Source organism: Pelodiscus sinensis, chromosome 26, assembly GCF_049634645.1.
Source record: "Pelodiscus sinensis isolate JC-2024 chromosome 26, ASM4963464v1, whole genome shotgun sequence".
In the NCBI taxonomy this organism is placed as follows: Eukaryota; Metazoa; Chordata; order Testudines; family Trionychidae; genus Pelodiscus; species Pelodiscus sinensis.
The window spans coordinates 19118350-19133437 of NC_134736.1; the positions used below are offsets into that span (position 1 = coordinate 19118350).

Below are 15088 nucleotides of genomic sequence, written 5' to 3' on the forward strand. Positions count from 1 at the left end.
CTGAGAACCTCCCAGACTTTCTCTCTTTCCCTACTGTTTTTCCTACATAAAAATGCATGATCTCCGAACAACAGTCTCTTTATTGCTTGTACTGCAGGGGAGGTGTGCAGGATTATGGGCAAACAACGAGGGGCCCCTGCATTCACTGTCTCTCAAAACAGGCCATTCAAAGCCTCTCTGATTTGTGCTCCTCCATGCTGTGCTCTCTTTATCACCCTGGTATTTGTCTGCTCAAAATATTTGGCTAGGAGTTCTACCTCAGTCCTCAACCTTGCCAGATAAGTTTCCCTCTTGCTCTCACAAATATTATGGAGCACATAACAGGCTGCCAACACAAAGGGAATGTGTTCGCCGAGGTCCAACTTAGTCAGGACACTCCTAAACTTTCCCTTTAATGCCTAAAAGCACATTCAACCACAATTCTGCACTTTCTCAGCCTGTAGTTGAACCCCTCCTTATGGGGGTCCAGGCTGCTCATGTATGACTTCATGAGCCAGGGGAGCAAGAGGTAGGCTGGGTCGCCAAGGATCACTATGGGCAGGAATCTCGGATTCTGATTTTTCAGTCCAGGAATAAAGTTCCAGCATGCATTTTTCTGAAGAGGTAGGAGTTCCTAAAGATGCGTGCAACATGCACCTTTCCCGATCATCCCACACTGACATCAGTGAAAGGGTCCTTGTGATCCACCAGCACATGCAGCACCATCAAGATGTACTTCTTGCAGTTTACACACTGCTTGGCAAGGTGGTCAGAGGCCAAGATGGAGAGGTGTGGTCCATCTATCATCCCACCGCATTTAGGGACCCCCATAGTGGCAAAGCCATCCGCTACAGTATCCATGTTTCCAAGTCACAGAGCAGAATGGTATTCATTGCCTTGGCTACTTGTATAACAGCCACCCCCATTGTAAATTTCTCCATCAAAACGGATTCCCAACAGACTGACAGCTGTCTGGGGTTGCAAGCTTCCACAGGGCTATTGCCACATGCTTCTCCACTGTCAGAATGGGTCTCATTCTGGTATTCTTGCATGTCAGGGCAGGTGAAAGCCATCTGCAAAGTTCCAAGAAAGTGGCCTTGTGCATTCAGAAGTCTTGCTGCGACTGCTGATCATCGCATCACATCGCAATGTGGTCCCACCAGTCCATGCTTGTTTCACGGCACCAGACCTGGCATTCCACTATGTCAATAGATCAAATCCCAGCTGTGGTTCCATTTTGCTCAATGCAAGGGCTTGTCTGACCAGCATAGGACCCCAAAAAGGAAATTCCTCCTCTTCATTGTCCTCCTCCTGGAGGACTGTGCTAATGCTCTCAAAATACTGCACCGTGAGGCGCACCAAGGCAGATATCACCATTACAATGATTTGATGTGGATCCATGCTTGCGCTGCTATAGCGTCTGTGTGGACAACCAGGGCTAAAGAGTGAGCAAAAATACTCTCTCAATCAAAAAAAAATCTCAGTAAATCAACAAGTAGACGAGAGCATTATGGGACGATGAGGACATGAACCCATAACCACAGTTTTGGTCCCAGCATGCACTGGGAGCATAAGCCAGAATGCAAAGTAGGCATGTGGGATAGCTACCCATACTGCATCACACTGCGTCAATGGCAAGCTCTGTAATGGGGATGCACTACTTTGAAGTATGTTGAGTTCTTCCCCGTAGTGGGGACATGGACCTTCAACTTTTCAAAATCAGGTGGCAAGAAATCAACCGTAATAGATTCAACCTCATCTCGTAGTGCAGACATGGTCTCACTAACCAATGCTCTGCAGACTACACTGGTTTCTTTATTCATATCTAGGTGTAATTCAAAATATTAGCACCAATTAAATCAGATCAAATCTGTTCAGATTCGAAGTCAAGACTGAGAGCAACATTCTTTGGGGTAACCTTACAAGTGACAATAGCTTACAGTGGGGACTGGCCATCTTTTCAGCAGTAATAATACCTAGCACCTATTGCATATATAGCTTTCCATCCACAGATCTCAAAGCATTTTACAAGACTGTTAAGTGTTATCATCTCATTTGACAGAGATGGGAATGAATTGCTCAGGGTCACATAGTGGCAGAGATAGCAACAGAACCCACAAGTACTGACTCCTCCATTCCAATGTTCTGTCTGCTAAACAACGCTCTTTCTTGGTAGTTGAAACCAATAAGATCACCACTCTGAAATGTACCTAGAAGTTCAAGTGCAGGTTTCAGAGTGGATGTAACATGAACAATATAGCTGACAATGCTAAGTAGGGGTTAATCACATGATGTACCAGCTGAAGCTTTTAAATAGCCCTAAAATGTATAAACCTAATGGAATGTACAATGCAATGCAAGTTCCCACTGATCTTCTGTCAGTCAAGGTTTTTGACTTTTGGTATAAAGCTACTCCACTCTTGGGAAGGTTTTACCCAATGGAGGTGGGCAGGGGCTTGTCTTTAGGATTTCTGAGACAATATTTTCTTTATATGAAGATAATTGGTTTGCGCGCATAAGTAAATGCACTAAACTCACCTGGAAACATGAAAACAAGGAGCTGCAGATCGAAATAATAGGAAGACCAAGTGGTAGGCTGGTGTTCAGAGACTGAAGCAATGATGGGAATGTTATTCTTTGCATAGGAAGGATCCAGCAGAGAGTAGAAACGGCCAGTCCAAGGAGAGATTTTCCCTAGTAGAGAAGGGAGAAATCCACATTAATGCACTGGATTTCTGGGACAATTTACACCAGAAAGTTGTACAGAGGACAAATATGTAGAGCTGTAATTTCTCTCTCAAATACTGATCATGTGAAACTATTAATACACTGAATTTATGACACTCAGAATTACCGGGTTTTAAAATAGCTTTAAAAATGCAGCTCTCCTCTGAAAGGCACTCCACATGGAGCTCCATTTTTAACAGTCTCTCCTTGACTCCAGATCAAGTCTGTTCAGATTCCAAGTTAAGCAGCGGCTGTGTAATATGTAAGCTCACCAGACTCAGTCTGGGATCCAAGAGATTTTTCTGACTATCACCAACAATACACATTCTCCCACTTGGAGATTAGCCAACTGTTCTGTTGATGATGCATGAACCAGAATATACTGCAGCTCCAGCTCCCAGAGCTGTGCTGGCTCTGCTGGGCCAACAAAATACTAAAAACATGCTTTATTGAACAACATTAGGAAGATTAGATTTCTGAACACATACACAGGGGGACAGATTTGAGAAAGAAGGAGCTAGAATTACAGTTTGCATGCAGTTTTTGGTACAAGAACTAGTACAATTACTCAGCAAAGGGCTCTTTCCTGTTTCATTAAAGGAATGAATTATAATGAACCATAGGCCAAGGTAACAGGGAAGTGAAACAGGAAATTCATGCATTCCATCACCACGAGCACAGCTTTTGTCACATAGCTCAATCTACCTGTCAGCATCAGCACGGCTCCTATCGTGAGAAGGACAAATCCAACTAGTGAGATCACACTCCTGAAGAGAATTTCAAATTGCTGGGGGTTCAGCTTGCTGCGCAGGTAGTCCACAAAGGCATGGATCTGACATAGACCAAAGACCCCCAAGGCAGCCATGTGCTCAGATGACAAGACAGGCTGCAAGGAAAGAGAGCAGGATTGGATGCAGAGGAGAATAACTATAGCAGAAACATCTCTGCAGACACAGCCAGGAGTCACTTTCTTTCCCAAATTAAAGCTCTTAAGAAGCCACAAGGAAAATTAAATCCAGGCACAACAATGGGAGTCCTGATCATCTCTGTCCCTTTTTCCAGGTTACTCTCTCCCCAAAAGCTTATTAAAACAAAGATGCTGACCTGAACTTCCCTTACTGATACCACAGGGCACGTCTAAACTACATTCCTCTTCCGAAAGAGGAATGTAAATGAGCTTGATTGAAAATGCAAATGAAGTGCGGATTTACAAATCTCATGCTTCATTTGCATAATCACGTGAGTGCTTTTTTGAAGAAGAAACCACAGTCTAATGAAGCATGAGATTTGTAAATCCGCGCTTCTTTTGCATTTTTGATCAGGCTCATTTACATTCCTCTTTCGGAAGCGGAATGTAGTTTAGACGTGCCCTGTGGTATCAGTAAGGGAAGTTCAGGTCAGCATCTTTGTTTTAATAAGCTTTTGGGGAGAGAGTAACCTGGAAAAAGAGACAGAGATGATCAGGACTCCCATTGTCTCCCATAGCCATATTGTTTAGCATATTGCAGTTGCTCAGTTTAAGTCTCCCAAGTCTCAAGCAGAAGCCCAAAAGGCCATGTAACTATCGCTAGATCCAGTTGGATCATTATCTATAAAATATATCTATATAGATACAGAGCGCATCTGTCTGTGTGTCTGCCGGCAGGTCTCAGTGAACTTCAAGAACTCCTCCAAAATAATTATGAGCTAGGGCCACTAAATTTAGCAGGCAGTTTCCTCTTCTAACTTAAAGCAAGGTCAGGGATTGGTTTTGCCAGGAAAGCAGAAAGTGCCGTGAATGGGACTGTATTCTAGAACAGCAGTTCCTAACTGCCAGTCCACAGACGGGCACCAGGCCACGGAACGCTGGCTGCTGGCCACGGTGGCTCTGGTGGCTGGGACTAGGATATACCACCCAGCACCTCTCCTCCTGACGCCAGCACCTCTCCTCCTCTCCTGTTGGGAGAGGTGTGTCCTGCCTTGCCTCTCAGCCAACAAGGGCCAGGCAGGCACGGGGTCTCCTCCCGGCTGCGGAAGAGGGCTGAGCCTTAGAGCAGCCGTGACCTGAGTAGCAGCACTCAGGAGGTGGCTGAGAGGCAGCACTGGGTTGGGTGAGAAGGCGAGGCTAGTGCTGGGGGGGCTCCAAGAGACAGAGGGCTGACACTGGGGTGTCTGGGTGGGGAGCTGGCACGGGGGAGCTATGTGGGCGGGGCTAGTAGTGGGGGGGGCTATGGGGACAGGGTTGGCACTGGGGGGCTCTAGGGCTAATATTGAGGACTGGGGCTGACTCTGGGGGGGTTGGGTGCACAGGAGCTCTGGAAACAGCAGGCTGGCACTGGAGGGGGTCTGGTGGTAGGGGGCTCTAAGGGGTAGGGGGCTGGCACTGAGGCGTTTGGAATGGGTGGGCTGGCGCAGAGTAGAAGCCAGTGGTTTGCAGCAGCTCTGGGGGCTGAACGTTTTGGTAGACCGGTAACATTTATTTGCATAATGAGTATGCAAATAAAATGTTACCGGTCCACCAAAAGTTTATGAATGGGTTTACTGGTCTGCAGTATAAAAAAGGTTGGGAACCACTGTTCTAGAACATGGAAAGGGAGGGAGCTGCTGTTTGGAGGAATGCAATACTGCAGAGTGACCACTATGGGCAACCGCTCCACCAAGAGCAGGGATGGGCAATAATTTTTGGTGGGGGGCCACTCCAAGATTTTGGTAAATGGTCAAGAGCTGCACTTTCCTGTGGAGAGGGTACAGAGTCTAGGTTGGGTGCAGAAGGGTGCTCAGGGTAAGGGACTGGAGTGCAGGAGACGGTGTTTGGGTGGAGGGGGGTTGTGACCTAGGTCAGGGGATTGGGGTGTAGGGTCAGGGAGGGGGTGTGGGTGCAGGAGAGGATTCCGACCTGGGGGACAGGTGTAGGAGGGGTACAGGATCTGGGAGGGAGTTGTCACCTAGGGCAGGGGGTGCAGAGGGTTTGGATGGTAATCTGGGCCTCCCTGCCTGTTGCAGCCCCAGCCCGCTTGAAAATACAGGCTGCTCCCTCCACATGGCTCTCAACTCTGGATGGGGGAAAGAGGCTTAACGCTGCCCCAGTCTCTCAGGCCAATCTCTCAGTTCCAATTGGCTGGCTGTTTCCAACCCATAGGAACTGTGAGTTTGGCTGAGGTCAGTTCTTATTGACCAGTTGTTTCTGGCCAATAGGAGCTGAAGGATTGGACTGGGGCAGGGAGATCACAGGAAGCCTTCTCCTCCCTGAAGAGCAGACTGTGTTTTAAACAGCGGCAGGGTGGTCAGTGGGCCAAATCCAGTGTCTTGATGGGCCAGATCCAGCCCCTGGGCTGTATTTTGCCCAGTCTTGACCAAGAGAGTGGTAAGTTGATGCTGGGGCTCTAGCCTTATTCTGGCCTGCATATTTATACCTGCCTCTGGAAATTTCCACTACATGCATCTGACGAAGTGGGTCTTTGCCCACGAAAGCTTATGCTCCAATACATCTGCTAGTCTATAAGGTGCCACAGGACTCCTTGTCGCTTTTGCAGATCCAGACTAACACGGCTACCCTTCTGATATCTAGCACTGTTAACAGTCTACAGCCCTCTGAGGAACTGTGCAAAGTACTTTACCAAAGTTCATGAAGCCCTGCACACTTCTGGGAGGAAGTTTAGGCTTAGTACAGATGAAGAAACTAAGTGACTGTGAGGCATAATTTCTCCCTTATACTCACACAGCAAGTTAATGGCACAGTCAGAAGAAGGACTCAAATGTCAACCTGTAGCTAGGGATGTAAAAAATTTACATTTGAAAAATGTAACTAACCCCAAAATAGAATAGTCTCTGCCTGTGGAGAGGGGCCTAAGCTGGATCTGCCACAGACAGGGGCAGGAGCAGACCACACTCAGGGTAGACAAGGAACTGCTCCAGTTTCTACTGGGTAACCAGAACCAGTAAGCCTCACTCCTTAAGGGCATTTACATCCCTACCTATGGCTTCCCTACTCTAACTGCTAGAGAATACTGCGTTCCATTGCTTCGTCTGATTCCCTTACCTGGAAGCCAACGAAGGAAATCTGCATAGACAAGATGGTTCCTAAGCAGTACACTGTGCAATAGGCCACATAGATCCTGTGGGAGAAGCGTCCTGTCAGCATCAGCACAAGGACATGCAGGGGGATCAGATTAATCAGAAACACATAGCCACCCCATGAAGAGACCTGGGTAAGAAGAGAACAATTATGTGCTCAGAACAACTTGCACTGTGTCGATGAAAAAGAGGTTAATATTCTATAGACAATTTCCAAAAAAATATTCTACAGACCATTTCCAGAACCCCCAAGTGAAAACTGGGTTTTGCTAGCAGAAACAGAAAACAAAGGCACACACATTGGACTTGATCACATTCCAGTGGTTTTTTAATGGTTATCAATTCAAAATATGCTTCAGAATTAACACAGTTCATAAATAGATTAACTCAACATTGTTTGAAGCCAATGTCCTTCTTTTGGTTTTCTGACAGTTCACTGTTTCTCTCAAAAGGTTTGGGCAAATCTTACTGTTTGTACATTTAGTGCATCACAATAGAGGGAACAGAATACATGAAGGTCATGGAGCTGCCCCATTCCTAACACCTTTCTTTTTTAATAAATTACTTTCTTTTAAAAAAAAATCTGCCTTTTTTCAACTAGGTTACATGAGCTCTCCAGCAATGATCTGACAGGAAAATGCACCAAACAAGGACAAATCTAATGCTCTTTGTAGTGACATGGAAAAATTCCAGGATTGCTTACCCCAGATCTTGCACTAATACATATCCAGACTCTCTGATGCTACTACCATGCACAAACATATTGCACGTAACACTGGGAATCATTACAAGTTAATCTGGCATAGGATTCATAAAAGCATACTATTTGGTTCCATTCAAAACAGCCAAATAAAAACCAAGTGTAGGAAAAGAGCATCTAAGAATATATAGTGGACTACTTGGTCTTAAATGACAACATCCAGGCAAGCTTAGATTACTGAAACCCATTACAAGGGAAAACAAGGAGAGAAAGCTTTGCCCCTCATTTCATTTCAACAGACCAGGATGAATGTTCCATGGGAGGGGGAAAAACATGCCATTCTGGCTCCAAAATGAAATTATGGAGGGGGGGGGGGGGGTTGAGCCTCAAACTTTTTATGCTAGAGTTGCTAATAGAGTTTCTCAGCTAGGCTGCTCTAGAATTCTGGAACAGCAGACAAAAAGCTAGGTAGGTCTGTTTATTATTTGCTTTGATCAGATCCACACGTTAAAATCCTTGTGTAGGTAAGGCAAGTTGCAGTTTTAACATGTCAGTCTGTCAAGGGAAACCCTAGGCTTTACTTTGATCAGCTAACATGTTGAAATACACCTTTTCTCCTAGTCATCCGGACATGTCTACATTACTGGGAAGATTGATGTTGGTCGATCTTTCTGCGTTCAATTTAGCAGGTCCACTGGGGACCTGCTACAATGAACAATAAGGATGCCTCAGTGATGCCAGTAATCGTCACTGTCACAAGGAGTAAGGGAAGTTGATGTGAGCCTCTCTCCCATTGGCCTCCTGCAGTGAGGTCCGTGCTCCAGCTTGGCTTAAGGTATGTCGACTCCAGCTACGTCATTTACGTAGCTGGAATTGCATACCATAAGCCAACCTTTCCCCATAGTGTAGACCTGCCCTCAGACACATGAATGCTGCAACATTGCCTCTTGTAATAAAAAGACTCAATGGATAATGAAGCTCAATCAGGAGAGTGTCACTCCAAGGGCTCATTACAATAGGCCCCATTAACAACCAAAAAGGAACTAGACAAAGCAGATTGTGTCCACAAAAGCTCATGGTACTATATGTTTTTTGTTAGTCTCTAAGGTGCTATAGGATAACTTGTTTTTAAAGTTTTTTTAAATACATTAAAACAGAATACAGCCACCATCAATTCAGTACCCATGTGTGTCACATACAGAATAGTTCCTGCATATAGGAATTACCATGGAAGACAGGATGGAAGACTGCATGCTGGGAAGTAGGGATATAAAATCCCATTTAATTGGTTAAGTGATTAAACATCTCTCTCTATATAAAAAGTTTTTTCAGTGGAATGACAGGTCATCACTCTGCACCCTACCTGACTCCTCCCTCCTTGGCTGTGTCTCCCTTCTCCCCCTTCTCTGGTGCGCGGGGCGGAGAGCAGGGCCTGGCAAGCGGCCCCTCCCCACCCAGTATTGGGGAGGAGGTTGAAGCTGTGAGCCACACAGCCCCTCCCCTCCCAGTGTTAGACGGGGGAAGTGCGGGGGCTGCAAAGCACACAGCTCCTTCACTCCGCGATTTTTGGGTGGTGGGGAGGGGGGGGGAGCAGAAGCCACACACCCCACTCATGGTCCTCGGGAGTGGAGTGAGTGTGGAAACCATGCAGCACTGGGAGCAAAGCAGCCCTTCCCCTCCCCAATGCTGGGGGGAGGAAGGGAGCTGTTGTGGCTGGGGGAGGAGTACAGAGCCTGGTGAGGCCTCATAGTGCCCACCACAGCCCACGGCTGGGCATGGAGGGCCGATTCTGGCTAGGCCACACCACAGTTTTGGCCCAGCCCAACCCCAAGAGGCCGGGGGGGGCGGGGGGGGGAAGAGGGCCAGGCCTGGCATGGCCTTGGCCAGGAGAATGGGGGTTAGGCTTAGGCCATGGCAGGGTGATAGCTGGGGGAAGAAAAGGCTCAGGTGGGTGGGGAAACAGGTCTGGATTGGCACAGCTGTAGCCTGATCCTCCCGGTTGGGGGAGGAGGGGGCGGGAGAGAGAGCGGGATTGCCTACTCACCGTAAGAGGGGGGTTGGCAAGCGTAGTGAGCAGGGGGCACCCTACTATCATTTAAACCAGTTAACTCAAAGGGAGAGGTGGGCAGGAGAGCTTGAGTAGCCCACCTCATCTGAGGTGGGGGCTGCTGAGTCCTGGATGGAGCAGCTCCTGCTTGAAGGGCGTCTGGGCCCACTGCAGATAGAGACTGTTCCTGCTGGGATGCCATCACAGCCCATCCTGTGGGGCTGGAACATCCCCCTGCCTGTGGCAGGCAAGGAGCTGCTCTAGCCCCCACTGGTTAATCAGTTAAACATTCACACCCGCTTAACACGGACACAAAGATAACTATAGGCCACATTTGACATCTAGGCTGTATTTTGGTTACTTCTGATCAACAGGCTCATCTGAAGTGAAGTGATTGTGAGCAGAAACAGAACTTACCATGTAGAAGTAGGCAAGGGCACACATGGCTGCCCAGTAGATGGAGCCAGTCTTCACTGCTTTGATCCACATGTAGTAAGTTAGCAACATACAGAATATTGCAATACCTGAGCAAAATAATGTACAGGAATACATGGAAATACTACTGACACAAAAATAAACATCTACCCTAAAGTGCCCAGGACCACCTCTCCATGGCAAATAATGACAAACCCTTTAAGTCAATGGGGATTAGATGCCTAACTTACTTAGGCACTTTTGTAAATCTCACTAGACATCCATCTGCACCTTTAGGCACCTAAAAACCTTAATAAGCCTGACCCTAGGCTCACCTTGTTGTAATGTAATCCGCTGTGAAAGTTACAGCCTTATGACAAAACAGCCTTCCCTAAAGTTCAGCTATGTGATTAGAGCACGGAACATGCAGTCCAGATCATGACAACCCCACTGCTTTGGGAACCACTTCTGTAGTGACAGCACCTTCCTAGATTTCAATGTACCACAAGGTGAATGTATACATTGTGCATCTGTCACAGAGGGAACCCCAGAAATCCTTTTCACAAGGAGTAGAGCTCTACAGAATTACTGTCTTAACATGTATGTTGCTTTGGGCCCTTGAAAGAAACATTTATCCCTTATGTAAATTTAAATTAAATTAAAATTGAAAGCGCCATTAAAGGCTTTAAAAAGGTAAAAATACAATGCATGAAAAAGCGGTCCTTTCTTACTCTACACATTTGCTTCTGAGGCCTAAGTCACACCTACTAACAAGTTGATTCTTGGTCACCCACGTAATATCAATATAGTTATAAAAGAGCCACCTGGATTCTATTCTATTTTAGGTATCAAGAGCAAACTTGTCTCTGTCTCAGTTACAAAACTATTGCTACTTTCAGGTGGTACAGGACAGAAAGAGTTTTGATGCCTACAAGAGTTTATGGAATTGGTAGAACCACTTGTTTTGGAATTGACGATATTACTATTAGAGCATATTCCTATATTACTATTAATTAGCGCCTGCTCATTTTGTACAAGAGAGAAACAAATATTTTCCATCCTGAGAGATCAACATAATCAACTAGACAGGCAAAACATGCTTAATGTGCAAGAGAAAAGCCAAATCTCATCGCACTGCAGGTTTTGTCTGTAGATCATTATTGATTGGGAATCATCTGCTTGCATCGCTCTAGGAGCAAATGCAGAGGAATCAAACACTGTTATTTTTATACTTGGTTTTCAGAATACATTGGCTCTTTTAGTGATAGAAATGTAGCCGTGTTAGTCTGGTGTAGCTGAAACAAAAAACAGGACTATGTAGCACTTTAAAGACTAACAAGATGGTTTATTAGGTGATGAGCTTTCGTGGGCCAGACCCACTTCCTCAGATCAAATAGTGGAAGAAAGTAGTCACAACCATATCTACAAAAGGATACAATTAAAAAAAAATGAACACACATGAAAAGGACAAATCAAATTTCAGAACAGGAGGAGGAATGGGGAGGGGGAGGGGGAGGTAAATGTCTGTAAGCTAATGATATCAGAGGTGATAATTGGGGAAGCTACAAACCCCCTTCTGTTCTGAAATTTGAGTTGTCCTTTTTATGTGTATTCATTTTTTTTTAAATTGTATCCTTTGGTATATATGGTTGTGACAATTTTCTTCCACTATTTGATCTGAGGAAGTGGGTCTGGCCCACGAAAGCTCATCATCTAATAAACCATCTTGTTAGTCTTTAAAGTGCTACATAGTCCTGTTTATTGGCTCTTTTGGGGGTTACCTTTTATTTTGGAGCCCCACCGATCTTACCTTCATTGTCATAGGAGCCAGCCACAGAACGAGAGATGTAACCAGGCACCACAGCGATCATGGCAGCAGCCAGGAGACCTGCCCCTGCATCCTGGGAACCATATATGGTCAGAGGGAAAGAGATTCAACTTCAGTCTTTAAAGAGATTTACATGCTCTGCTGGCAAAGGCAAACGTATCAAAAGGCAGAGTACCCGCTTAGGGCATGTCTACAATATGGAGAAGATCGACCTTCTGGAGGTCGATCTTTTAGCGTTGAATTTGATGGGACCTCCAATCAAATACTGAGGGACCACACCTGCCAGCATCTGGCACTCCTCAATCTGCAAAGAATAAGGAAAGCTGATAGGAGCATATGCTCCCGTCAGCCTCCTGACATGTAGACTCCGCCACAGCTCGACTTAAGGTAAGTTGATTCCAGCTGTGCATTTTGCACAATGGATGGCGTACCTTAAAACGACCTGCCTAGTTTAGTATAGACCAGGCCTTATTGACTTAAATAATAAATTTTCTCAGTTGCAAGGGCCATAAAAAAAATCCCTACACCCCTCTCTCTCCGGCTCCTGTGTCACAGCCTTCCTTCAGTCAAGGAGAGCTGGACGAGGATCCCTTTGGAGGCCCATAAATGTTGCTCTCCTCTGCTAGAACGATCAGTGCAGAGACTGAAATACAGATCAGAGAGTCTAACCTGATTACTGCAGAAAGCTGGCAGAAGGAACTCACTGCACTGTATCTAAACTGATTCCTGAAGCTACCTTCACTACTGGCTACAAAATTTGACAGTAAGGCTGAAACTCCCAGTTGGACTGACTGATGTGGTCAATAAGAACACAGGAGACTGAATTAGGAAGGATCTCTGGGCAGTAGCCCAAGCTCCAATGCCAAGATCATCCTCTTCAACTCAAACATATTTTTAAAAGCCAGCGGGGAGAATTAAGCAAATATGAAAGACTTTGTTCCAAGTAGTGCCAATGAAAAAATAAAAGTTATGCACTTGGGACAGAACCGTAAGTGGACGTGAATGTGACAGGAAAATGTCTCTGAGCACAAATTGTTGAACAAGTACAAGCCTTGTGCATCATTCAAAAGAAATCTCCAGGCAGCAGAAAATTCCACCAGGCACAAGATAAACTCTGGCCCAGATGTCCCAACTAAGTAAAGATCCTTTATCAGCTCACAGAGCTGCCTGTGTGTCAAGCTGAGGCAACACATTTAGGCTCAACACCTCCTACTAAGGATGTTAAATATCGACTATTTGATTAGCAGGTAGGGCGATTCTGCCTTTGAAGTGTAGGAACAGCCCTAGGGAGTTCCCAGCTGATCCTGGGCTCCACGTGGTGCTGCCGCTTTGAAATGCCGGGAGGAGCTTGACACCATCCCTAATTTGTAGCACTCACAAAGCAACGGACCCTAAACATAACAGAAGGAGAGTGCTGCTATTTCCTCTTAATCTATAAAAACCAAGTATAGTTGCTATCCTGCTAGCCTTCCCATCAAAGTCAGTCAGTGCCAACACAGAGTGAAATAGAGCACAGAAAATAACCTACTGGGTAGAAGCCAATAAAAAGCCTTGCCAATAATATACAGGCCTCATAAATGTTAAAGGCCAGATGAATAAACTGATCTGGCTACAAACAGCAAATAAATCAATAGTCAAAGCAATAGAAATATTAAGGATCACAATCGCAGCTCCCCCTGCAATTATCAATACTTCTGCTTTGACTGACAGGTACACAAGACGACAAATCTCATGCTCTCTACTGAAAGCTACACAATTCAGCAGGTATGCACAGATCTGCTCTTTACCTTGAGTTCTTTGGTGAGGTGATAAGTTACTATGGTGGTAAAAGAAGAGAAGAGAGGAGCCAGGAACACACAGACATTTCGGATATCAATGGTAATGTGGAAGAAGTGCAGAATATGGTAAATTGCTGCTGACGTGATCATTAAACCTGAATGACAGAGACAATCCTGTTACCACTAGCAATACAGTAATTTGCTGTACTTCATTTAGAACAGAAAGTACCTGAGGACGCTGTTTAAGTTAAGGGATGACCTTGCTGTAAAGAGAACTTAGAGGGACACTGTAAAACTAATGTATCTAAACTAGTTCATTAAGTTTGTTATGAATACCTATAGAATAGTAATAGAGATGTAGCCATGTTAGTCCTGTCTTTTGTTTTAGCAAGACCAGACTATGCAGCACTTTAAAAACTAACAAGATGGTTTATTAGGTGATGAGCTTTCGTGCGACAGACCCTCTTCTTCAGATCAAATTGTGGAAGAAAATTGCCATGACCATATATACCAAAGGGATACAATCAAAAAAATGTGAACACAAAATTGAGAAATCAGATTTTAGAGCAGAGGGGAGGTGTGGGGGGGGGAGGGGGAGGTCAGTGTCTATGAGATAATGATATTAGGGGTGATAATTGGAGAAGCTATTTTTGTAATGTGTAAGGTAGTTAGCATCTTTGTTAAGGCCCATTCGTAAACTACCTTACACATTACAAAGATAATTGGGGAAGCTATCACCCCTAATATCATTATCTCATAGACACTAACCTCCCACACACACCTTCCCTCTGCTCTAAAATCTGATTTGTTAATTTTATATGTGTTCACATTTTTTTGATTGTATCCCTTTGGTATTTATGGTCACGCCAATTTTCTTCCACAATTTGATCTGAGGAAGAGAGTCTGTTGCATGAAAGCTCATCACCTAATAAACCATCTTGTTAGTCTTTAAAGTGCTGCATAGTCCTATCTTTTGTTTATGAATACCTAGATACTTATATTGTCCTTAATACTCTAATATTTGAAGGTCTTAGGGATTCCCACCCAAACCCCTAATTCTAGGAAGGTTTGGGTGAGAATTTAAAAACAGGGGATGTTTAGCCAGTGCCTCAGATCCAGGATGATGCTAGTTAGATTTAAAGGGACAGCCATAAAAATACTTGAGACCCTTTAGAAGACATCTAGCATCTGACTTAACTGGACTCTGAACATGGAATAAGGAGCAAACTTCCTCCTCCAGCTGACCTTGAGTAACTATGTTTTACCTTTGGAGAATGTGTAACAACGTGCAACCCTGCAGGATACAATTGGACTGCATTTAAATAGAGTCTTATTTCAGGGCTGTATTAGAATTATGAAGGTCCAGATCATGTGTGAGTTCAGAGAATTTCACTTCTCTATTTATCTGATACCATCATGCAAGTACAATCAATAATATAGTTCACAATAGCATGCTATAATAATAATAAATAATAATAATAATAATGGAGATTGCCTATCTCCTAGAACTGGAAGGGACCTTGAAAGGTCAAGTACCATCCCTGACAAATTTTTGCCCCAAA

At 44.9% G+C, this 15088-nt stretch overlaps 1 protein-coding gene across 3 annotated transcripts in view; it reads right to left on the reverse strand.

Moving 5' to 3' along the window:
• The window catches only part of LOC102450612 (STT3 oligosaccharyltransferase complex catalytic subunit A), a 46445-nt gene that overhangs the window by 21398 nt on the left and 9959 nt on the right, over positions 1 to 15088 (reverse strand). For all 3 annotated transcript variants that reach the window (XM_075909257.1, XM_075909258.1, XM_006116691.4), the window contains 6 exons: positions 13536 to 13681; positions 11731 to 11821; positions 9924 to 10030; positions 6725 to 6889; positions 3412 to 3592; positions 2518 to 2673 (listed from right to left, as the gene is read on the reverse strand). In XM_075909257.1, the coding sequence (XP_075765372.1) occupies positions 2518 to 2673; positions 3412 to 3592; positions 6725 to 6889; positions 9924 to 10030; positions 11731 to 11821; positions 13536 to 13681 (846 nt within the window). The remainder of the gene's footprint in view (positions 1 to 2517; positions 2674 to 3411; positions 3593 to 6724; positions 6890 to 9923; positions 10031 to 11730; positions 11822 to 13535; positions 13682 to 15088) is intronic.